This window comes from Athene noctua, chromosome 1 (genome assembly GCF_965140245.1).
Source record: "Athene noctua chromosome 1, bAthNoc1.hap1.1, whole genome shotgun sequence".
In the NCBI taxonomy this organism is placed as follows: Eukaryota; Metazoa; Chordata; class Aves; order Strigiformes; family Strigidae; genus Athene; species Athene noctua.
Window position 1 is genome coordinate 60,350,499 of NC_134037.1, and position 26,281 is coordinate 60,376,779.

The 26,281-nt window shown below is 42.9% G+C and overlaps 1 protein-coding gene across 1 annotated transcript in view; it reads left to right on the forward strand.

Annotated features, from left to right (window-relative positions):
- Positions 1-14,993: 14,993 nt before the first annotated feature.
- The window catches only part of RNF217 (ring finger protein 217), a 69,398-nt gene continuing 58,110 nt past the window's right edge, over positions 14,994-26,281 (forward strand). The window contains exon 1 of the mRNA XM_074896249.1: positions 14,994-15,887. Within this exon, the coding sequence (XP_074752350.1) occupies positions 15,219-15,887 (669 nt within the window). The 5' untranslated portion in view covers positions 14,994-15,218. The remainder of the gene's footprint in view (positions 15,888-26,281) is intronic.

Here is a 26,281-nt window from a genome sequence, read left to right on the forward strand (position 1 = left end):
TATTTCTACTACAGACTCATTTATTCCTCTTATTCTGTGGCTAGAAGTACACTACACATAAGTATAGGTACTACTACTGAATTTCACAGGGAATGAAAAACAGAAAACTCAGATTACTCACTGCTAAGTCTCTTCCAAATAATTTGGCAAAAGCGTCCCACATTTTCTGTCACTAAATAAACAGAGAGAAGCCAAACGTTTTGAAGTTTCAGTCACTAGGGACCCCCAGTGACTCTAATGTTCCAGGAATGTCATTTGACCGGTTATACCAAAAGGGTTGTTTTCTTTGTTCCTGAAGTGAGCTTCTCCTTTAAATAAAATAGTAAACAATAATAATCATTACGATTCTTATAAAGTCTTCTAAAATGAAACATAAAGATTTTACTCTCTTATGTGCTTTTGGGAACCTTCAGCTGAATGCATGGAATGGCAAATCCCCTACAAAGCAGAAAACACACCAGGGACAAGGGGGTGCTGAGGACAAACGGCTGAGAATCATCTATCAGATCCTAACCAATACTCCTTCATAAAATGCATTTATAGCAGAAAAATAAAAACCCCTCTGTCCAAATCTGTAGAAAACCAGGGAAAATCCCCTTTAATCTATCTGCATCAGGAAAACCAAGGTGCAGTACTTGTTGCCTGTGCCACTTGAGGGGTGATTCGGAAAGGATTTACCAGGGAGATTCCAGGCGGCCTCCCATATGAGCACACACTATCCCCTGGGGTGCCTATAGTGTCTCTCCCATTATAGAGCAAAGGGACCTGGTAGAGCTTCACCCTGCTCCCCACCTAGATCCTGACTGTACCCAGTACCTGGGAGGCTGGTGCCTACCACAGGGGAAGGAGCTAGAGGCTGATCCTGCACAGCAGGAAGATGGGAAAGTCCCCAGTTAAGAAAAGCATTTAAGAAATTTACAGTTGAAGAAAATGTTAAAGTTCTGTTGAAAGATAAAGGACTGCTGAATATTTTTAAACCCCATTATCTTAAATGAGAATTAAATATGTGATTAAAAGTGCATAATTTTGTGAATAAGAATTCTTTAACAATCCTTAAATCTACAGCTGTCTCACCAACATTATCTAGAGTGGAATCAGAAATTATTTCTGGTAATCTGAGGCTAAACTACTTGAAAATTAAACTTTATGATGAGCAAGGGACAATGATTCATGTTAGAGATCTACAGTTCCTTCTCTTCCTGTCAGTCAAACTGAACCTAAATCTTCACCTCACACACACAGAATCCTTAAGGGTTTTTATCATTGCTAAACTACTTGAAAATTAAACTTTATGATGAGCAAGGGAGAATGATTCGTGTTAGAGATCTACAGTTTCCTCTCTTCCTGTCAGTCAAACTGAACTTAAATCTTCACCTTGCACGCACCAAATCCTTACGTTTTTTTATTATTGTCCATTTTTATTACTTTGTGGTTTTTATTTTCTTCTTAAAACTAGACAGACGTTATCTAATAACTATGTTTGCCCAGATCAAAGCTTCATAAATCCCTCTTAAAAACTGATGGCCTTATAAAGTAGCAGTCAAACATGCAGAAATCGTATTTTTCATAGCTTAACTGAGCAAATCTATACAAGGAAACCTATGTAGCTTTAAAACAGCAGCATGTGCTGTCAGACCTCATCCCACTACATACAGGTGGTGTATCCTACAGTGTCCCGTTGGCCAGAGCAGAATCAGTGCAGAGGCTCTGCCCCACAGCACTGCTGAGTGAGCGGAGGGCCACGCGTGGGGCAGGTGGCCACATGGACGATGCCCAGAGGTGGGCAGGTGCAGAACCCTGGTCCCATGTCCCAGCGGTGTGTGGAAAACACCCCAATCACAGACCCAATAGTCAAGATCCTGTATTTACAAGCAGTGTTAGTCAACCTTTTCACAATGCTGGCTTCTTATTCAAGTCAAGTCTTTTCAGGGTGTTCACTATTCCCTACATACTCGCTGAAAGTAAGTTGTGAGGGGAAAAACCCCTGATCTTACAATCTCTGATAACTTGATGTTCCATAATTACACTGGATTTATTTTTTCCTTTACATTTGTAAGGCAGGACTACAGCTGTAGCTCTTGTGGTTTTTAATTGTCTCCTCATCTATAAGCTTCATTCACCTTCCCAGATACAGAGATCTGTTAATGAAACAAGAACACAAACTTTAAATTTACTGAGTATTTTGGCGTTTTTCAATAAAATAAGAAAAACCTAAAGAATGTTTATATATTTAATATTTCTTGTCTTTGCCCTTGTACTCAACTTCTACCTCTTTTTACATTGCACACTGAAGAAGAGAGGGGAAAGAGCTGCATTACAGAATGAGAAGCTGTTAGTATTTTTGGCTCTTCCTAATCTGAAAGCTGAAATGGTTTTATTCTTTTTAAGAAGAAAGTGTTCTTTTTCTCCTGAAACATTTATCATATTCTACGGCTTTCTATTCCATATGGTTATATACTTTTCTACTGTGGAAGTCTGACTTGGTTGTTCCCCAGTATCCTTCTACTCATTCTTAAACACAAGATGTCAGGTTTTCAGCCTAAACATCTTTAAGCAGGTCAAAAAAGTTTTTGACATTGGATAAATTCCACTATTACTGGAAAGAAGAAAATCACTAAAAAATGAAGCAAATAAGCATTGCACAATCTCTTTGACTGGTATGACAAGGCTTTGACCATTAGTTCTTTGTGTTTCTAAATTACTGCCATGCTGGAGAGGTCAGGCTAGGAAATTGGATCTGACTCCATATCCTGAGACTAGCAAAGGCAGAACACAGCACCATCATCTGATCTCGGCAAATTTTATTTAATCACTGGAGGCCTGCTGTGTCCCTTCTATGTCCTTCTGAAAGACTGTACAGATGGGAGACACAGACCAAAAGATATATGTAGAATTATGGGTTTGGAATAAAACATAACATTTTTCTGTTTTGATAAACTCCTCTCTGAAAGCAGAGGTTTTTAAAATAGCGTATGGTGCACTTTTCAAAAGTAGCAATGGTTCTGAGTCACAAAGCGGGATCTAGACCTAAATGTTCCAGAAGCTTAAAGCATTTAACATATAGCATTGTGGATCGAAATTAATGCTACAGTGGAAAAGTGCTTTTGTTCTTAATCTTGTGGTCTCTGATCAGACCCAGCTCTAAACACACATGACCTGGCTGCCAGCTGAAGGAGCAGTTGGACCTTGAAGGAGTGTATTCCTGGTTTGAAACTGCAGGATGACGCTCGCATCATGCTTTCTTAACAACTGCTCTGTAGCTTTTACTATCACATACATTTAATAAAATTGCTTTTTTACCTAAGCTCCATGTTGATTTTACACAGGGTCCTACATTCACTAAAGGTTTCCTTTCTAGAAAACTGATGCGTTTCAGTGATGATTTTGATTACAGATCTCAGAGCCAGTAGGGAAGGGAATTCAGCCTTGAAGATATTCTCTTGATAAACAAAGGAAAGCTCCCACACTGAGTTTTCATATATTGTTTATAATATAATCTAGAAAATGTTAACCACGGACTATATATGTACTAAATGCATTTTAAAACATTAAACCCTTCTACATTTGGTTTCCTCTAGGCTACAGCCAAAGCTATTGACATGCTTTAGGATTTGGAATTATAACACACTCCTGACTGCAGTGGAGGCTTTTTCTCCCATCCCAGAAGAGAACAGAATTAAAGCACTTACAGTGGTTCCTTACTTTGGTGAAGAGCTTAAAGATGATCAGTGAAAGAACAAAATAATATGAGTACTACAAGCAAAAATCTGCAAAGCAAAAATCTGTAGCAGACATCACCACAATCACAGTAGATACCAGGAAGGAGAATAATGTCCTGAAAACCTCCATGTTCAAAAATGGAGAAAGAAAATTGAGAAAGAACAAGATCTCTACTGATAAAGTCACAGAAGAGGTGATTCAGGAAGCAAACCTGTAGAGGAGCAGAGGCAGGACTTCCAAAAAAAGAGGGACAGAACAGGCAACCTACTTGTTTTTCTCCTGATTTCTCTGCAACAGGATTTCCTCATCACATCATGTGGAGCCATGTAAATATGCCCCCTTTGGCTACGTGACAGGAATCATTTCCTCCACCGTGCTTGCAGGGAAGGAAAGCAAAAAAGAGAGGTCAGGATCTTGAGGATTTGTATTAGCAGATAGCACTTAGTCAGGAAAGGGATAAAGATTACAGGGGAAGTGGTGCTATTGGTCTGTAATCCTTTTCTGTCACACATACTTTTTATATTAATCATAAGAAATATGTGGAAAAAATTAAGCTTTACTAATCTCCACTTTCAATTTCTAATTGGTTCTTAACTCAGGGTATAAAGATTTCAAAATATACCCAGAACAAGTTTGTAGGCTGAAATTTTATTAGCATCCACAAATGTGAAAGTAAAAATTTTTCTGCCCAAGTTTTCAAATGTTTCTGTGCATAGCTCTGCCCCAGAGAAAGAAACATGGGAAAACAGGCATCTTACATCATGGCAACTTTATTGGCATATTCTTAGCTGTGCTATCTCTGCTTCACATATTTAAATGCTGAATAACAGCTTAGATTAGATAGTCTAGTTTTAGTATTACTTCACATTGTACCACACAACCAAGCAGAGTTAAAATGGTATGACTATATGCCTAGGGTATCTTTTCAGTTTATGAACTGAAAGTTCAAGACATCCATTTTCAGCAGCCTAAGAAGCATGGACCTTGCCTAAATGAAAGCAATGCAACAGCTGCACTGGAATCCTTTAAGTGCTGTAACCCCATTCACATGGATGCAGTTTTGCTAGTTCAAAGGCTTAAGCTTTCTAAATAGGAAAGAGAAAATATTGGTCTCTCATAAAAGCATCTAACATATCTACATCCACACTATGAACCACATCACTATAACTCCCAAGAAAAAAATTGCACTGCAAGCAAAGCTGCTAACCTGGAAGAAGCACGGCAGCTTCCTTAATGGTCTGTTTGCAGGAATTGCTGTGATTCTTCCTGATAACACTTCAGCGTATCTCAGTGCTCCAGCAGAGCTGGGACCCTACATCATGCTGAATGGTCACACAGAAAAAGCCCAGACTCATGCAGCAATGCCATGCCTAAGCACTCTGGTGACATGAACAACTGCTTTTATCAAGTCTGGCCAAGGTGCCCAAGTTTTGCTGGTTACAAATAGATTCATAAAAACCAACACCAGAAAGGATTCTTCTAATAGACTTGAGTCTTATTTTCCACCTATGTAATGTGTACGGAGTACACTTAATGCATGTTTGACAGAAAGATAAGATATTTTCTAGATAACTTCTAGAAAAGCATCCATCCTTGAAGACTTTTAAGTGCTACAAAATCTATCACATACCAGACATATATGTTGAAACATACTAGTTTACTTTTTATTGTATTAAGATATTTTATTGGAACAAGACTAAGACACTAAAGTTAAACTCTTCTGTGCAGCTGCTCTACCCTTACTGTTAGTTACTCACTAGCTTTTAGTCACTGTATTTATTTCCACTCTGTTCATGAAATTATTGAGCAGTGCCAGGACTTGCATTAATTCCCATTGAAGTCTACTGGAAACAGCCACCTGATGATCCTTTCCTACCGATAGTTACTTCTTGAATTCAATTACCAGTTTTTCATCTATTTTACATGTGCACTACTTCTGTTGCCATGTCAGGTGTTTTAAAACAAAAACATCATGCAGCATTAAGATAAACGCTTCACTCATTTTTAAATGTATGCATACTTAGTCAATTTTAGTTATCTTAGACCAATTTCTTGTCCTTTTGATGTGACCAAGAAAGCTGGAAAGACACTATCTAAAGATACCTGATATTAACATATGTTGCTAATTTATTTAAATAAACATGTCTTATTTTGTGCATTGTTTCATTGACATTGGCGCAGGTTATACCAGTTTACCTTCACTGGCTCTGAATTGCATCAATTTAGTTTCACTGATTTAAAATCATGCTGTTCATGCTGTGTTCAGATCAATTCTTAGATTCCAAAAATTTACCATATACCTTCTAGTTGTGTCCTGAAGGAACCACAGATAAATGTTTTCAAGGGAAAATAAGAAGTACTCAAGAAAGGCACTTCATTAGAATCAACAGCATAAAGAAAGCCTATAGCCGTTTCACATAAGAATTGCTTAAACAGTAGTATTCCACCATTAGACCTTTTCACATCCCAAAAGCTCATAGGTGATAAAAATGTAAAAGACAAATCTGATTGCAATTACACAGTTATATGTTGATCTCCCACAGTTGCTCTCTTCTCTTTATTTTTAAACTCTCTCTTATAAGCAGATCAAATCACTCCAAGCAGCAGGTGAAGTCACACTAAGTCAAGCAATCATAAGTAGTCAAATACCTTCTGATCTAATTAACATAAGGAACACGCTTTATTGCAATTATATTTACTATTTTTTATAAAATCTGCCACTGTTCAAGTAAAAGTGAAATGTCTGACTTGGTACTGAAGTATATGTTGGCGATAATTTTCCCTGTGAGTACAATTCAAGTTTGTCTGAGGTTTAAGGTTATACCAGTCCTCTTTATCTTGGTGCTCTGAAGCTACATTGAGTCAGTCTTGGTTCTTGTTCTCATGAACAGAGATTCATATAGCAAGAACCCATCACAACTGTTGGTTTCCCAGCACACAGCCACGCAAGTGGCTCCTTGGGAACGCTCCTGTGATAGGCTTGGCATTTTTGAGATTTTTTTATGTTGCTGATAAGCATACCAGAGGCACAAAACAAACTGCAGGGATTGCGCTGCAACCTTGGCTTCCCGGCAGTCTCAGATTCCACTCTGACAGCCTAAGAATTTTGTTTTCTGTCCAGACAGTATCTTCAAATGTTACATTTTTTCCCCCAGTTATGCTTTCCTAGGATAAGAGTTTTATTGATGCCCTTTCATTAGTCCAGACATTGTTTCAAATCTCTTTCTCGTTTTATAACTTTATCCAGGAATTAATCTGCAAACCAAGCAACTGACATCGTTAGGTCAAACCGTCCTAATGCTGCTTCTAAAATGGCTACTAAAAAACTGCTTTTGTAGGGAGAGTGCAAACCGTTTCTCACTTCTATTTATCAAGTTCCTAGCTGAACTTTTCTTTAAAAACAGCTTTCTAGTGTAGTCTGTAGATTGCCCTAGCTGGCCTGCACTTTTTAGTATTACTTTTGGCCTGTTTTAAAACAAGGTATCTTAGATAAGAGAATCTAGGAAAAGACTTTTAGGAACAGTATTTTCAAGGTTGATGAATACTACATGCAAAAACACGTGATGTTGCATACAGACTTATTACTGGCATATGCACAAATGTGCGGCTGTTTTCAGCTGTATAGAGTAACTCCTAAGGCAAAATGCGTATCATTTACCAACACTTTTTTCAAGGTATGCAATGAAGTCTTTAAGAATCAGCCTTTAGCTTAAATATGGGGGAGCAAAGGATGCCCCATGCAAACAAACAGTCCATAGCAAAAATAGTGAAATTAGGTCTGAAGGAAATAATGTAACTGATTCCCTGTTAATTGCTCTGTTTTAGCAGCCCTTCCGAAAAGGTGTGCCACCTGACACTGTTTTGTGTCACGTATTAGATGTGCATTGCAGCAAGTAAACAAGTTTTGGTCAAGGCAATACACTGTTCCCATTTCTGATGCTTCTAAATCCCCATTGCAGTGCACAATAGTCCAACTATCTATAGAGTAATCAATAGAACATACAGAATAATCAATATAACACTGCTTACATTTTGCAGAATCATAATTAAGCCTCCTTTTTTCCATACAACTGTGAAGATTTTCTAAGCATGGCATCTCTACAGTGAAGTTAGCCTTACAGGCTGGAAAACACAGTGGATTTGCAAATTAGGATCAAAGCCATAAAATGAACCTTTATTTTGACCTATAATGGTATGCATCATCTTATTCCACAGAATAAGTGTAAATGCAAGCAGACATTATTTCTTGTAGCAGCAATAAAAACAAGTTTATGAAGAGGAATGATGGTATTTTGCTCCTGCTAGAACTAGATTTTATTCTGGCCTTTCTTTCCTTGGTAGAATTGTCACACATGTCCTACCAAATATTTGCTTTGGTACACCAGGTAAAATCCCACTGGAAATCTGGACACGTTATCTGAACAGCGGAAAATGTTTAGATTCCTGTCTTCTTACACAAAGAGACTGTGAGGCTGAAGGTGGGTTAAGCTCCTGGTGTTGGCTTATGTGTGTAAAACCCTCACAGTACACACATGCTGTTCAGTAATTAGGCTACAGTCCAGTAGACAAATTCTCGTGAATGTGTTCCCCAGTCAAATAAAGTAAAGATAGCAAAAAGTATCTGAACATATACAATTTTATTTCTAACCGTAAATTGTGCTATTAATTAACTAATTTCACGTGACACGTTGGATGTTGAAATGACTGTGTTTTGTCTGTGGTACAGCAACACCTCGAGTATCAGCCGAGACCAGGGGATTTGCTGGGCCATGCGGTGCCGCAGCTGCAAACACTCCTTGTCACACACAGCTTACAGTCTAAATAATTGAGGCAGGCAAAGGGTAAAAGGGGAAACAGAGATACAGGAGTATCTCGTCCAAGGTCACAGGGCTGGTCAGTCACAGAGCTGAGATTAGAAAGGGGGCCCCCAGCACACCGCTCCAGTGCACTCACCATGAAACTGTGCTGCCCATCCCTGCTCGGCTCACGAAAACAGCTCGATTTGTTACAACAGCTCCTTGCAGAAGCGATAAGTCTCAACAGAGTCACAAAGCATGTAATGGGAGCCTCTGCTGATAACAATGGGTTTTGTTGAATTACAGAAACGAGCATAAGGAAGCCTTCAAAATCATTCTGAAATTTGGCTTTAAGAAGTAAAGAAGCATAATTAAAAAACAGCTAATTTGAATAGCTCCATGTATCACCACTGTCTGATTAGGTTAATTACTTAATTTGATTATTTTCTGAAATCCTTTTAAATTATTAACATTGTAAAAACAAAAAACAAAAAACCTCTAGTACAAAGTGATAAAAGCATAATTTGATAATCCTGTAATAAGGGTAGACAATTGTTTTAACAAATGTTCAACTGCTTTTCAGGCCTGAAGCTAAGAAGGAAAAGACAGCAATTTGCAGATCAGAGAATTACTCTGATATTTTTAAAAATGTAGCTGATAAGTCTTTATTTTACAAAACATTCTATTTGTGTGTCATTCTGCATAGTTAATTAGAACAAGAATAGCTACACAATATATTTGCCCTTCAGCAGAACTTACTCTCGCTGTGCTGTTGTCAGGTAATCCTGTGGCCAGCTATTACTATAAAAATAACTTCAAAAGCATATTAATAAAAATAATGCAGTAATGAAGGATTCTTTCTTTGGGAGAGTCTAAAAATGCTGATGTAGTTTGGAACGGTCTCATGCCTGTACTGCTGCTGACGGTGGTAAATAACTTCAGCTTCCTCAAAATGTCTGCATCACATCCAGGCTGTGCACATTTCATTCCAGATTAATGCTGATAAATGATTCGGGTGTCATCTGCTATTAAGGAGAAAATCAGTGATTGTGAGAAATATGGAGAGTAGCTTGATTCAGTTGTGGTTCTGGGACAAACAGCAAAGAAGCCCACCTGGTGAAGCAATCTGTGGTCATGAGATTCCCAACTTAAACCTCTCAATTTTAACCTCAAGAATTTTAAAAAATATACTGCTGATCTATGAAAAGCTTCATGTTTAAGTACCTTGCTTCACTCAAGTGGTTCTTTGCATTTGCTGAGGGGGAAAGTGATGCCCAAGTTAGGCACCCAGGTGACATGAAGGATGATAATGTGGTAAGAAGGTCTAGGAAGAATCGAAGATTGGGGTGAGGAGAAGGAAGTTGTTTCCATCAGCTTAAACTGCTGGTGAGTCCAGCCCTCAGTGGGAAACTGGATTCAGCAAGATCAGGAACTGAAACACAGTCATGAGTCTGTCTAATCAAAGCTGTAGGCTAAACACGGAGCTTTGTGGTATTTTTAGGAAGAAAAGATGTGACAAGAAAAAAAGAGAAAGATACTAAATATTAGTGATGTAGGCAGAAAATTAAGTGTCATGGTGTCACGGGTGTAAAGAAGGATTTTGAAGAAGTGTGTAGGATATATCATTCCAAAACAAGAGAAGCATTAAGGAGGATGAATTTGGGTTGTAGGTGCCCTTTAAAAGATTGAGACATTGATAAGATCTGTTTGAAAAGATCCATAAATTTCAGAAAAGCATTTTCTAGCCCAGATGTGGATAGTAAGCACATGTGGTCCAAAAGGTTTGATTCATTTAGTCAATGCTTTCTTTGCTGGAAGGAACTCGCATACATGAATATATCTATCTTGTAATTCCAGTCATGTGCCAATGACCATGTTCTCCCAAAGCTTTCTAATGAACTCATATGCAAAAGCTATTTACTAGAATTTCTGGTCATACTTTAAAGATACATAGTTACAGTTTGAAGGTTGTTACCATAGTGCTAGATAAAAATAACGGCACAGAATGTTTTCAAAATAAATTCTATAACAATTAAATTAGGCACACGTTCTTCCTGATTTAAGTGGTAAGAAATTATTCTAGTGCATGCCTTTTTCTAACCTACACTTTCTGTAGAACATACATGACTTTCACCTCACAAAATGAACAGAAGCCCAAGGAGATAATTATATTTTCCTTCTAGCTGCAGAAATTTACAGCATAACTATTGAAACCAAGTACTGTCAAGGATACTTTTGTTTGGGTGTCATAATTCAGATACTAGGAGGATTCTTCTAGGTGAGTTATATGACTACATCTTCTTTGCCACCTGTATCCCACCTAAATTCGGAACTGCAGATGAAGGAGAAGCTTTAAGAGTTCTGTTCTCACTGGGCAGTCCCAGAAAACCATTGTCATGACTGCTATACCATTTCCACAAGCTTTTGTCACAGAAGGTTATAGATATTTTGGGGTGAAAACTGTCAAGCTAGTACAGCCAGTTTATAACTTTCGAAAGATGGACCATGTCCAGAGTGTAGGTGGTATATATGGGATGTATTCTGGAGAATGTAAGACAATATATTATATGTGAAGTATACAATAGTGGGAATTACAAGCATGAGGGGCAAATACAAGTACATGAATTTTTATTTCATTTTTAAAATAAACATTTGGTTAAAGACATTTCATAAAATACTCAGAATACATTTGCAATGGTAGGCAACAAAGATCATGAAAATTTTAAATACATTGAAAAAACAATAACAAGATAAAAAAGAACGCACACCCCCAAAAGTAAGTTTTACACCCAATGACCCAGTACCATGCTGCCAGTTACTTACTGCTATACATAGTAAAATAAATCTTCAAATTTCCTCAGAGGCCATTATTATAAGCCCAGAAGAATGAATGTTAATTACTCAACCTAAAAATATTAATTATTTTTAGTAAAAATAATTTTCATGAAATCTCAAGAACTACAGACTACAGACCCAATACATAAGCCCTCCTTTTATATATGTGTATACACACACATAGATAGATTAGATAGATAGGTAGATAGATAGACAGACAGACAGACAGACAGACATAGCTGGTCCAGACAGCACAGCCTGCTTTAGCTCTCTTGTGTTGCTAAAAGTATCCAGTTTTTAAATTCACTGTAGAACTGCTTCAGTGATTGCATGTAGTAATCAATTCTGCAGTTTGCTTATACGCTACATAGCCTGGTAATTTCTTTTGCTGAAGTTTTATGTAAGCTTGTGCTCTTTGATTAAAGGAAAGAAAGGAAGGGAGGAAAAAAGGAACTGAGGGAAAATAAGGAAGGATGGAAATTCCCAGGCAATACTTTGTAATATTTTACAAACTGGGAAAAATTGAATTAATTGATGTAATAGCCACCCTAACTTCTTTGCTCAGTATAAATAAATAAAAAAAAAAAAAACAAAACAAAAACAAAAACCTAAATTCAGGCATCACCAGAACTGTGGCAGTCAATTACATTTATTGTTTGCAAATACAACACAATACAATACATACATTGCCTGCCCTGGATCTCAGCTGTGGAATTTAAAAATCAGGCATGAGTAAAAGGACCACCTGTAAACATACCTATTCAAACTACACCCTCCAATAGTTTTAACAAAGAAGAAAAAAATGACAGCAAAGGTAAGCAAATCCAGGTTCTGGTGGATGATGGTGGATAGAGGTTTCCAGAATAGGGGATCACTCACAGAGAATGAATGCCCTGCCAGCTGCTTCCTCACACTTCATTTGCAGAGCTCAAATGTGTGAATCTCTGTGGAGTTTGACTTGGCATATATCACAGGGAGAAAAGTAATCTTTCAAGCAAGTAGACTCAGTTCCACACAACTGTGCTCAAACAGGACAAAGTTCTACTAAACCAAACCTTTGAGAAAAAGGTTTATCTCTGTAGGATAATTTATTTTAATCTGTTATCTTATGCAAGTCCAGTAGTGCTGCTATCTTTTTAATATCTTCCGTAAGGTTTTATTTAAAGTCTAGACATGCTCTACAGAGACTGTAAAATGTGTGGATCTAAAATAGCATTTTAAACCAAGAAGGTTTTAGCAACAGTCTTTCTGGATGCAATCTGACTCATGTTTTCTCAAAACCTGGGCAACAGCCAGCCTAAGATAATGGTGTAGGCTGTCAGTCAGCAGCAGAGCAGCCTGTTTGGGAACCACATGTTCAGCCCTGTACAGGCTCCAGCTTCATGCACCCAGGCACCTACCAGCAGTGCACTGAGCAACAGAACCAGCATCCCTCGCCGACCGCTTGTTCTCTCACCAGCTCTCTTGGAGAATAAGCAAGTGCCATGCAACACAGCATCCTATTTTGTCCGGTTGTTGGGGGCTTGTGGAGGGTTAGGGGGGTCTTTTTTTGAAAATTCTTCTTCCTTGAGGTTGTTCAAATATTAATCTGTGTGAAGGCATGGTGAGAAAGGCAATTGGTACGTACTAGCAGGTCATGCCATGTTTACCTGAGCCCAATATTTCTTTCTGTCTACTACTATATAATTCCAAACTTTTTAAAATATGTTTGAGGGAATATATACAGAATATGGCAAAGACTTGTTGCAAAGCATACGTATGTCAAGGAGCCTTGTGGCAGGGAGTGGTGGGGACCCCTTGGGGGCTGCCAGGCAGGGCCTCACCAGCCAGGGCTGGTCCCACCGTCCCAGCCAGAAGCAGGGCAAGATGGGGGGCATCAGGGGCAGGTGGGGCCGGCACATCTGCCCACTGTTTGCAGGCAGGACCAGCAGGACACATGGCCAGGTGCAGGCCACTGGACTGTCCTCAGTCCATAGTCTGGCAGGGCACAAGCAATTCTGTAACTCATATTTGCGTAATACTTCCTCCAAGCCAAGTACGATTCACACTGCTGTCTTGAATTCCCAGCATCATTTTTCCCCTGCTGTGCTTCAGCACATGCATTTCTGAATTAACAGCTGAGCAACATTGCTTGCTCTTGCAATGATGTTGTCTTTCTAGGTTTTTTTCTTTAAGCTCCAGCTTCTTGAATGGCAGAGTTGTAGGAAATTCTGATGTTTATTCATTCATTAGAATGATGTAAGCTTTGGGAGCATCAACTCTAGAGGCTCAAATAAGAAAAGCTAAATAAACATATTGTTTAAAATAAATAATTCCTCTATATGGATTTCCGGCAGGGGTAACCATAGTCTGACATTGCACAGATTCATTCACACTGACTTTCAGGTCAGCTTGTGTCTGAAAGAAATGCAGCATTTTCAAGTCGAAGAGCCCCCAAGGTAGAAGACGTTGCAGTTGCCACACAGAGAGCCTGGGGTACCTCCATTTGCAGCCTTCAGCAGGGCAGGGCCGGGCAGGCTCCCCATGTGGCTTTCTGGGAGGCTCAGCTCCTCTCCAGAGCACACGCATCCTTCAGCGCCACACAGGGCCCTCCAGAGCCGGGCTGGCCCCACGCAGCATCCTCGACACCCCGCGCTACGGAGCCAGAAAACCGCACGGAGCTGTGCCGGGTCCTAACGGGGCCTGCGTGAGTCTGAGCTAATGAACTCACTGGGTTGGGGCGACAGCACGCAGACACCCCTGGCATCCCCCACTGTTATCTCCCCACTTGCATACCTTCTCCTCCTCTGACTCTAGCTAGCCCAGCCCCATGGCCTCTCACGCAGAGCAACTGGTTAACTTCCAATTAACGCTCTAGACAAAGTTCGGGATGGAAGCTGCCAAGTCCCTGTTACGTTACTCAGTTGCTGCAGGATCAGCAACATGACATCTGCCCTACGCGATGATGTAGTCGATGACATCAAGGTCTGGAGATGCCATCTTCAAGCAGGGCAGAAGAACACAGAAGGCACAGAGGTTCCCCCAATCCCCTTAATTGCGAGTACCCAACCAACCAGATACCATTTCGGACCTACGTGGATCCACCTGGTTTTAACTGTTTAAATTATTTTTGTGAACACCACTGCATGGCCTGTTTTCAGTGCGTAGCTCTTACACCAGCACTGCTTCTGCTCGTGACGATTTGTTTTCTTCGGGGATGGTTCTTACCCGGATGCTCACAGTTTGCTCCCCAGGCGTTACTCACGGAGCATGAAGGCGTTATGAAATTTAAACCGATGTTTGCATCCCAGCGCCCCCCTTTACCCCTCTCCCCGTGCTCCCGAACGGAAAACGACTTCGGGGGAGCGGGGGGGGAGCGGCGGGGAGCGCTGCCTCCACAGCAGGAGGCGAGAGAGCGCGGGGAAGGGGGGACGGGGGAGGTGCCGGCCGGCCCCCGGTACCGGCCCCCGGCGGAGGGGCGGAGCGGGGCCGGGCCGTGCGGGCTGGCCCGCGGTGTTTACGGCTGAATGAGGGGCGAGGCCAAGGAGCTGCGTCAGAGCGGGGCGGGGGGGCGAGCGCCCGGCGGGGGGGCGGCCGCCGCAGGCGCGGGGCGGGGACGCGTGGGGCGGTCCGGGGCGCGGCCGGGCGCGCTGCCCCGCGGCACCAGCGGCGGGTGCCCGCGTCCTCCCCGGTATGGGGGTCGGGCTGCGGCCGAGACCCCGCGGGCGGCGCTGAGCACCCGTCGCGGCCTCCCCCGCAGCCCCGCAGGGAGGAGGCCGGGCGGCCGGCGCGGGGCTCGGCGCGGCGGGCCGGGGCTCGGGACCCGGAAGCAGAAGCGGGGCCGGGAGGCGGCTGGATGGGAAGGAGCGGCGGCGGCGGCGGGCGGCGATGGGGGAGCAGCAGAGCTCGCTGAGCGCCCCGCGGGCGGCCGCCGCCGCCGCCGTCGCGCCGCCCAGCCCGGCCGCGGGCCCGCGGGAGCCCGGCCCGGAGGAGCTGCCTTCGCCACCGGAGGCGGCCCCGGGCGGCGGGGCAGCCGGGCCGGGGCGAAGCGGGGAGCCGCCGCCCGCCGCCGGCCCCGAGCGGCGAGGGGCTGAAGGGGAGGAGGAGGACGACGAGGAGGAGGCGGCGGCCGGGCTGGAGCAGCCGCCGGCCGCCCTGGCGGAGGAGGGGCCGGGGCCAGAGGGGAGCAACGGCCGCCGCCGCCCCCCTCGGCGGCACGTGTACTGCACCGTCTACTGCGTGGAGAACGACCGGCCGGCGGCGGCCCCCGCCTCCCCCCGCGGCGGCCCAGGCGGCGGCGGCGGCCCAGGCGTGGGGCAGCCCCCGGGGCGGCGCGGGGTGGCGGCGGGCAGCGACCCGCTGTCGGCGGGCGGCAGCATCGAGGTGGTGGACTTGTACCTGCTGCCCGAGCCCTTCTCCGGGCTGATCGCGGGGGAGTTCGGGCCGCTGCTGGTGCTGAGCTGCCGCGTGTGTCTGGAGGAGAAGCCCATCAAGCCCCTGTCCTGCTGCAAGAAGGCGGTGTGCGAGGAGTGCCTCAAGCGGTACCTCAGCTCCCAGGTACGGCCCGGCGGGCGCTGCTGGGTTGCGCGGAGCTGGGGGGGGGGAGGACGGGACGGGACGGTCGGACACTGTTGGACGGTGCGGCCGCCGCTCCAGCCCGCCGCGTTCCCGGGTGTGAGGCGCCGGCTCGAGTATCGCTCCGAGCCCGGCCCCGCGGTTTGCGCGCCCGGCGACTGGAGCTCCGGCGGGGCGGCGCGGCGTGGGAGCCTTCGCCCATCCCGCACGGGACGCGTTTGGCAGCCGCCCGCCTGCAAGCTGCTAATTTATTGACCGTTTGTTCCCGAAGCGTTTGTCTGCGCGTTATTGCGCGCCTGTCGGGTTGGTCACTTTTACGTTTGCTAGGCTTGGCCTGTCTTTTAAAGGTAAAGGCTTTTCTTCTTGAAGTCTCAAACTGGAGGTGGTCCGTGGCTGGCACCGCTTTCCCTTAAAGAGGAGTGCGAAGGGTGACGGGGAACGGAGCTTGGCGTCGGCAGCCGCCGCTAGGGCGAGTTCTGGGTCTCGGGCCGGGCCTTTCGGCCGCCGGCCCGCAGCCCCTCGCCCCGCCGGGCGGCTCCGGTACTGGCGGGGCCTCGGTGCGGGAGCGGCCGGTGCCCCTGGGAGTGCGTCGCCTTTGGTGTTGCGCCAGGTACGCGAGGTTAAAATAGTGTGTGTGTGGGGGGGTAATACCTCTGTGACTCTTCTGAAGAATCACAGTTGCGACAGTAAACAAGAACAACTTTTTTGGGAAAAAAACCCACCCAAAACACAGCAGTCTTACCATTCCGGGCAGATAGCAGCTCATCCTGGGCAGATAGCTATGCCCGTATAGGCTGCTTGTATCTTCATCGCAGTTTTGTCAGTCGGAACTGCTGTTTCGAACCGAAATCAGCAGCTTGAAAGTAAAGCTCTGTCTTTGCTAGTGTTTTTAGTAGGTAGTTTAGCATCACAAAACACTCGTGCATCGTTTCTGCCGCTAGTGTAGGCATGCCCTAAACCCAGAGAGCAACGGGAGAAGTATGGGTATATGAGAAAGACAAAACCAGATAACCTTTGCTTACCACCTTTATGTTTCTATTCAATGGAAACTTCAGTGGAGACATGCTGGTGGAATGAATTTTTACACTTGTTGGGTCAGGAAGTCGTGCTTCCCGCTGGTCAGGATGGATGGCTACAGCTTACCCCTACGCACTATAAATAGTTGTCAGGCTTTTCTGACCAGGGAACATTTCACTCCTTGGAAACTGCACGTGCTGGCTGAAGTGAAGCTCCTCTCCGGGCATCGGTAGCCTATGTAGCATTTACTAGTGCTGGTAGCTTTTGGTCTGGCTAACAGTAAACTCACTAGCATTTTTATGGACCACCTTTGTTATGTTTAGGTAACAGGGAAGGGCTTAACATGGGAACTGATGAACGGGAGAAGCAGAGTTGTGTTTTGTATGTCTCCTGTAGCCATGAAACTCAGAAACACTTCCTAAGTCTTCTCAAGACTGTGCACAGAGCCCAGAATGGCTTGCACTTAAGTAGTGGACTAGAAACTCTCAGCAAGTTTTTAGAATATATTGCCAGTGTATGTGCCACCTTTGTATTTGCCACTGAGGTCATGTGTCGAGATATTGTCTTGCTTTGAAGCTGGAAATTGCCAAGTGGTGCAATGTCAGGGTGGTCATCTCTAGCTTCTGCAGGTGCCTGCAGTCTGTTCTACAAGTTGACATGATGAATTGTGGTAGTTCTTCCCCATTAAAACAGGTGGTAAAACATTTAAAGGAATGGCCAGGCAGGGTCATCGGTAACAACCTCAGATGATGAAGTTCAAGTGTCTGCAGCATAGGCATAAACGCTGAATTGAGTTATCTAAGCCCCTTTTTTAAAAAATTAGTGCTGAATAAGGGTGGGTTTAAGGTATAATTTATCTAAAAGAGTTGAAATGCCACTAGATGTGCCTGTTTTGTCCTGTTTCCTTTGAGTAAGAAGGGGGGTGTAGGATCTTAGAGGACTTGAGGAAAAAATTGTGTCAGAGTAAGATTCTGTCTGAACCTAAAATTGGTTCTATATTAGCCGTGAGCTAAAGCGATACAGAAAGTAGCTTATAGTGATCTCTGGAAGTTATGTGATCCAGTATCTAAACACGTACTGAAGAACTCTTCTGCCTGGTTCAGGTCAGACTCTTGGAGAATGATCCATCAGCTTGGTGGCTGGGAACCAGCTCTACACCTCATGAAGTGGGTTTAGCATTGGCCAGCTGGTGGATGTATATGCAGGGATTCACAGAAGCCGCTACTATTGCTAAGCACTTTGCAAAGCTTATCCCAGCAACTATTAGAAGGTCTGCTTGGCGGATAGCCATGTGGGTACTTACTCCTGTGCACAGAAGATGGGGCAGGGATACAGATGCACAGGAGAGGATGTCTGCAGGCAGGCATGCTGGTCTTGGAGGGAGATTCACAGAGCACTTCTGTGGGCACATTGTAACAGATGCTGTTATGACCAGGCAGAATTTTAGTTCTTGGATAAATCTGTTCAGAGAAAAAGGAAACAAAATACCCTCAAACAGTCCAATGTGTTCTTCCCCTATCTTTCTTTTTTGAAAAGAACAGGAAAGTGATATTTCTTTGAGAAGAACAAGTGATGTATCTTTCATTTGTGCTGTAGAAGGACCCTGTGACTCATCCTGATGAGAGAGAGAAAAGGCTTCTTCTCCATGTCAGTTGTGTTAGAGGAATTTCTGGGAAGGGTGAGTGGAAAGGCAGTATAGGACAGAAATAAAGTTGCCTTTCATCTTTGAGACTTAACACTTCCTGTAGCAAAGAATAAAAGAAAATTTACCAAAATTTCAAGGGAAGTAAATGTAGAAAAGCTGTCTCTGTTTGAAAACTTTAACAGATTTTCAGGTTTGATATGGTCAGTTTAATTTAAGAAGGTAACCTGAAATTGAAAACAAACAAAAGCAACCAAAACCAAAAACACTGGTTGACCTACTCAAAGTCTCTAGAGAAGCAGTTTCAAGCTGAAAATCTGGAGTGTGTTGGCAGAAGTATAATGCTTAAAGTAATTCATGTTACCTTTAATGTCAGTTTTCCCACCGAAGAAAGCTGGATTTGTGATGATGGCTTTGAGATTTCTGAAACGAAGCTTAATGGAGTAGCAAAGTAAAAACCCTGTTAATGCACTCTTCCCTCTTCTATGCAAACACATAGCAGCATCAGAACTTCTGCCTTGGAGCCCTTTATAGATCAGAAAATCAACTGAAATTTTAGGCATCATTGAAAAGAAGATTATCCAGATGAAAATACTCCCAACTGCAGTGTTTGCTCATAGTGTTACCGGCACACGGGAAAATGAGGGCAGTTGATTCAGGCATGTCATATCTGAAGGTCCTTAGAGGTCAAATCCAGTCTCTCTTATCACCCACACCTTGCTGCATAATTCCTTTCAAAGATTTAATGGCTGGAGCAGGTGAGCCTGGAGTGCCCAGAATGATCTGGAGCCTGACTTTTGGTAAAGTGTGTAAATTTACCTCTGCCTCAGTTTAGCTATTCTTTCTCCTGGCCTAATACTCACAGACCCCTAAGGGCTTTTCAGGGTCTGACTACGACCAGTTTACCATTCACCAAAAAATTTCTATGACTTTGTTCCCTCGGACCTGGAGAAATTGAGGAAGGGCTAGATAGGGGTGATGGGTTAGTATGAAAGAGGTTGTGCCTCTTGTACTTCAGGACCTAGTGTGGGTCCCACAGAGCCTGGATCAGGTCCCAACAAGTGCCCTCTCCAGGAATTGATGCAGCCCAAAGCTGTTCTTTGTTACAGAATCACAGAATTGTCTAGGTTGGGAAAGACCTTGAAGATCATCCAGTCCAACCATCAACCTAACGCTGACAGTTCCCAACTACACCATATCCCTCAGTGCTATGTCGACCCTACTCTTAAACACCTCCAGGGATGGGGACTCCACCACTTCCCTGGGCAGCCCATTCCAATGCCCAACAACCCCTTCTGGAAAGAAATGCTTCCTAATATCTAATATTGTTGTTATGCTTAATCATGAATGTAAAACGGATGAGGCTGAAGAGTGTGAATGTTTGAAATGTCAGTGCTCTTCCAGGACTGTGATGCTCATGGAGGCCATCTCCATGGACTCCCAGGTATGTGCTGAGTTGAGGTTGGGGTCAGAAGGGTTGAAGAACTGCTCCACTTTTGGCTGGGAGCTGTGGGCTTCTATGCTCGTGCATCCAGCATACAAACTGTGGACAGGGGATAAGAATGGGAGAACTCAGGCTCACAGATGTAATACTGCATTCACATCTCCTTCACTTCCATCTTCCTTTCCATTTAACATGGCACCAAACCCGGGTTGTTCCAGAAACTGTGTGCACACACAGGTTTGCTGAATGAGTGATTCACTTCATAACCTTTCCTGACTGCTTGTACATCTGAGTCAGAGGGAGTATTTGCATGCGGTTTTGCTTTTTGTCCATTTGTGTGTCTGGGTTGGGGATGGGGTTTGTTCAGAAATTTTCTTTAGAAATAAACAAATAGGTATGGGAAGAATTTTGACAAGAGGGAGAAGACCTAAAGTTTAAATAGTTTTTACTGTTTAACTTATCCTGGACTGGTAAAGAGGCTAAGGTTTATATGTGTTTTCTCATCTCCCTAATCTGAAAACCTAACAAGTGCTATTCAGAACAACAATCTCCGCACTTTTCAGCAAGTATTGACTAGACCAAAATAACATTTCCTGCCACCTAACATCTATAAATTACAGTATGTTCTCTCATAAATATTTTAAACTATATATATGTAATTGTATCTATACTTGTTTCACTTTTCCTATAAAGTGACTATAAAAGTTTTACCGAAACCTTGGTCATTTGACTGCTTGCGTGCAAATTAGGAAATTTGATAGTCCAGTTTTGATCCTGTGCTCATTAGTGAAGCTTTATTTTGTAAATCTTTTAATTCTCTTGGAGCAGTCATTCTTATATTAAAGGACTTTGGGTGAGTTATTTTAAACAGCATACTATATTCTCAATCGGATATTATTGTGCTTTAATTATAGGAACCCTAATGAGATTAGTGGCCATGAGTAAATTGGAGGGGATTGTTGGGGGTAGAGAGGGGCCACATCCAACAGTGTTTTGTGCATATCTGGTTTTGGTGGGACTAAAATCCTGCTCTTCTCTCCTGAGCATGAAATGTGGAGATTGTCTTCCCTCTGCCCAGGACCTGTTACCAGTCGTCTTCTGTGACCTGAAATCTTGTTTTTGACCCCTTTCTTTTCTCTGTGTTATCTCTTTCTGAAAGACCTGAAGAACAAAACAGCAGATACAGATGGGATTTTTGTGGGGAATGTGATTATAAAGCCACGTAGCAAAGAGGAGAATTTAGGAGCAGGCTGTATTGCCTAAAACCTAGTACCGGCTTGGAACTGGAGACACTTGACACCTGTGTGCCTCTTCAGGTGTCTGATGGTATCATATAAATGATACACCTTCAAAGCTGTAGTCTGGTTGCTGATGAAAACCAGCCAGCAGAAATGTAGACACCAAGTGTTGAATCATCTGATGGTTAATGAGCTGCTTGTGCCCTGAGTCAAGCCAGAGTTTAGAAGGGCCACTGTCATTCAGTGGGGGAGAAGCTCTGTATTTGCAAGGGTTATTAATCCAAAAACACACTCTGATGTTAGCTAGTGAGTTGCTAGGGTGACTTCAGACTGTCTACCAGGAGGTGATAGCAGGGTGAATGATCACCCTCCAGCTGACGTTGCAAGAACACAGAAGTTTCCAGAGGAGGAAGAGAGGTGCGGGAGAAGAGAATATATTACTGATTAGATTACAGGCTTTCTAAACCAAACCAGCCACTTCAGCCACTGTAAGGCAGCTATGTTCCTGAGTAGAAGGGGGAGGAGGAGACAGACCTGGACCATCAGCTGTGAGCAGCCTGTAATCTGCAGGAGCACCTAAGCTTCTCCTCTGTCATGTTCAGCAAACAGCTCCTGAAAGTCTGTTATGTTCTCCTGACATGTTGTATGCAGTGCCAGTGCTGAAATGCTGCTGCGTAGCCATCTGCCCAAGGGTTACTGTCACAGTTCAAAACAACCCAAGTACCTTTACATTTGTAAGCATCAGTCTTTAAAGTCGACTAGGCATATAGCTGGCTTTTTAGTCCCTCTTGAATGCTTGTTAAAGGATCCTGTTTGGGCTGAAACTTAAGTTTGGAACAAAGTTTTACAAAATCAAGCATTGCTGGAAATACTTTAAATTCTTTTTAAAGAAAACTAGTTTTGAGCAATGTTCTTGAGCGATAATACTGCCTAGTTGTCCTAGCGTGTGTAGGCCTAGATAAATGTCAACATACTACCACTTTGCATGCTATGTTTGTTGCCTCTATAGAAGTAGCTTCAAGCTTACTCCATATGGATAGCTATGACTTCCTCTTGTTTGGATAAGTCTTTGCCAGATGTAGGGCTGGAATACATGGCTGTTATTTCTTAGCCATGCTTCTTGTGGAGCGAAGGGGAAAAAACAATGGCTGTTCTTCTTATAGCTAAGAAGATTTCTGTTAAAACTGATCTGTAAGATCAGAGATGTTGGGGATGGAAAAGATGGTGTCACCTTTGAACAGCTGCAGGAAGGGTTTTGCTAATGGGGGAAAGCCTGAATTCCTGGGATGAGGATAAATGTTGTCATGAAATTGTTGATGTTGGCAGCAAGGGGTGAGGGTAAATGGTGAGTCCTGCAGTGGTGCCATGAATTTGTTGGCGTTGATAGTAAAGTTGATTTTGAAGGGTAAAAACTTCCTGTGAATGTGAAATTGCAGTGGGAGGTGAAGGAGAACTAGTTTTCTTTTAGCTTGCATTGAAAACTAATATTGAAAATGTGGAATTTCTGTGAAGCAGAAGCCCTGCTTGTCAGCTGCCTCCTGTAGCTGGTGTGTTGCATCTTGCTGGTCTGTCTGTGGTGTTGGCGTTGGGGACCATAGACAGGCTGAGCTGTGGGGAGATTGTCTGCTGTGTGCCTTCCCTCCCACTGCTCCCACCAGCTGTTCCCAAGAGCTACTAGGCACAGGTGTGGACTCAGTCCAGGGATTTTAAAGTGAAATGAGTTGAAAACTGAACTGTTGGGGTTTAATTACCCAAAGAAAGAGAAACAAAGGTGTTAAATGGGGGTTGGGAAGGCCTTCAGCTCACCTCTGCCCCATTCCTCTGTTTCTCCACCCAGAACAACTGTTCTTCCAACTGCTCTGGGGCCTCTTGGCCCTTCATTCCTCTCTTCTTCTTGTACAAATATCTTGCTTCCTGCTGTCTAAACCAGCCAGGCTTGAGGAAAGTACGTATCTTACGTGGCCAGGATGTAGGTATGTTGTCAAAATGATTAAGAGTGGTAAGGGATGCAGGTTCTTCAGAGGAACTTAAACTGGTGAAGAAGGGCACTACTTACCAGTTACACTGGTTTATCTGTCTTTCAGTATGCTTTAGATGCTTGCACTTAGGTTTCTCTTGCCCTTTTTTTAATACATTCTTTACAAGTTATATTTTTTTTTTAAAAAAAAGGTCCTTGCCTAAAGGATTTTATTAGCCAATACCTGTGACTTTTTCTAGTGTATATAAAAAGGGACAAATTTGTCTAGTGATGAAGAGGCTATTTAACTTTTGAGTCCATTTTTAAGTACATGAAAAATTTTTGATAAGGCAAAGAAATGGATTTTATCTGGAAGGTAATGTGAACATAAAAGTAACAGCATTCCTGTTGAATAGCCAGTTCTTAAATGTATGTTTTTCTGCTGTGGCATGCATACATTAAGCAACTGCTCTCACAAGGCTTATTTACCTATACAATAAATGTAAGTGAAATAGAAAAAAATCAGGATGGAAAAACAAGTTCAAGACTTCACTCGCAGAGAACTTCATAGATTTCAGTGCAAAAAGTCAAAAGTTTAACAGTAGTTTAAGCCAGATTTGGAACTGAACCTAAAATGTTTTAGAGTCCACGTTTACCTTAGTAGCTACCTTGCTGCTTCAGTTTAAGATTGGTGTATATTTTCATTGACAAGCTTGTTGGTTATGTATGGTTGCTCCTGTTTATTTACCTAATTGTGAGAAAGGCTGTGCACTTCCTAGATTACAATGTCATTAGAAGACAAAGAAATTTCTAAAGCTATCCAACTTCCTTTTCCTTATGAGCTTGTGGGTAGACAGTTGTGCACTTAAAAAATGGCCAATGTTTCTTATAAGGAATATCAGATTGAAATAATAATAATAAAAGTACCTCTTCCCTTCTGTGAACTTTTTTCCTCAATGGTGTTTTTATTAAGTACAGAACAAACTATATTGGATATTGTAGTGGAAAATAGAAGGGGTAAAGTTTAACTTTGTCAAGCATAGTCATGCTGATACTGTTGTGTACGTTGTTTTCTACAACTGACACGATGCAAATAGCAGCAAAGGCAAGTACCTCTCTAGTTTAATTGGTTTGACTCCCTGATCTTGTAGGAATGGTGGTGTATCAGTTTGGGGGTGTAGGATGGGGATCTGAGTGACTGTTCCTTTAGCTTGTGGGAAAGGGAAGTCCTATCCAAACTGTTACAGCTGTGTTGCGGCTCTGTGGAGTTGCTCACAATGCAAGGAAGGAAGAAGAGCAAGAAGAAGATTACCAGGATGGGAAGGGCTTCGTGATGTTGTAAGAATCAGTTTGGCCCAGAAAGTGGGCTTGCTGAGGGTAAGCTTTCATAAAACAAAAGGGAGTCATGAAGACTGGTGGCCTTCCCATGTATAAAGTGGATCTTTGGCCTCTGTTTAAACTTACAGTTGAATACTGGCTAGTTACTCTGGTAAATGTGGGCCAGAAATTGAAACTGGACTAGATCTATTTCTGGTTTCTTACTGGATGGGAGCAGTCAGGAAATAAAGCTAACCTTAAAAAGGGTAAAAAAAAAAATAGATATATATTTTAAACGCAGTTTAAAGTATAGAACCCCCAGGAAAGGAATGGGTTAGTGTTTTATTGGACTGCTGGAAGACTTTCATACCCTATAGGCAGCAGAGAGGAGTGGAGCAGGTGGGTGCAGTGTGCCATCTGACACGATTACAGAGGTGCTGTGAGAGGTGCCACTTTCCTGAGCAAACCAAAAGTGCTTCACTATTATCAGGAATATTGCTGCTGTGTGTGGGCAGAGAAATGGTGAGGGAGGGCTGCTTAATGCTTTCAGCTATTTTAATGTTGCTTGCTGTGTGAATGCTTTGGGGAGAGGACACCTTATGCCATTCTGTTCCAGTGCACTTGTGCAGTGCCAGGTATAATTTGTCTGCTTAGAAGTACTCCTTTAGATGCCTTATGGAAGCAAGTATGTAGACTGCTCAGTGCTTTTTCAAGTGCATGTGCAGCTCAGTTGTGCAATAACTTGGAAACTCTGCTTAGTTAACTTTAAGGTATTAGCGTATGGTTTAAAAAGGGGAAAGAATGTGCAACTTAAAAGTTTTCTGGAATCAACGGATCCACAGAAGAGCAAACATGCCCCATGGTATTTAGTTGCCAAGTGTGGCATACCAACCACAAAATGTAGATGTTAGGAGTCCAGGCAGAATTATGATGGTAATAGTATATTTTATTGTGGTGAACTAATCCTACTCAGATTAAGGCAGAAGATCAGTTGTAAAACGCTGTACTTCTGTCTAAATGTTGTTGCTGTTAGACACTTATGGGTATTGACACATACATGACCATCTAAGCATCATAGTGGCCATTGCATTATGTGAAATGCGTTATTAAAATCTGAGTATTTCAGAGTATGCACATATCTATGGTCCCTATTTTCCTTATACAGGGGCAGTGGAAATTAAGCAGCCTCAAAATTTTCACCCATTTGTATAATAGAAAGCAGATTCAGTCTTGCTTCTGGTGTATTTCTAAATAATGCTTAAAGAGTAATTTTCAAACTTCTGAAGATGCCCATTCTTTCAAGGCATTATCTGGAGTTATACCTTTAATTACTAGCATCTTCCCAGTATCTAAGATTTAAATCTTGCTTGCAGTGAGTTGTGACTATTACTGATGGACCTTTCTGAGTTCTTTTGCCTCAGTGAAGTAGGTGTTTCGTGTGAAGCCTTGATTTGTCATTCGTTTTGTGAGAGTACCTCAACAAATACTGCCTGAAGTATCACAGAGCGTAGTGCTTCATGAGGACCTCACCCAAGTCAAGACAGGTAGTCAGACAAGACCAGGCCATCGCTTATGGTAAGTTAAGGATCTGAAAGGAGTTCTGGATCTCATTCTTTTTCTTTCTATACCAAGAAAAGCAGACCTTGTCTAAAGCTGAAGGTCTGCAGTCATTTTAGCTAGCTCATCCCAACCTGCAACTTGTTCCCTACTGTTTCTGCATCATCTGATTCACTATCAGAAAAAAATTATCTGTTTTAAAAG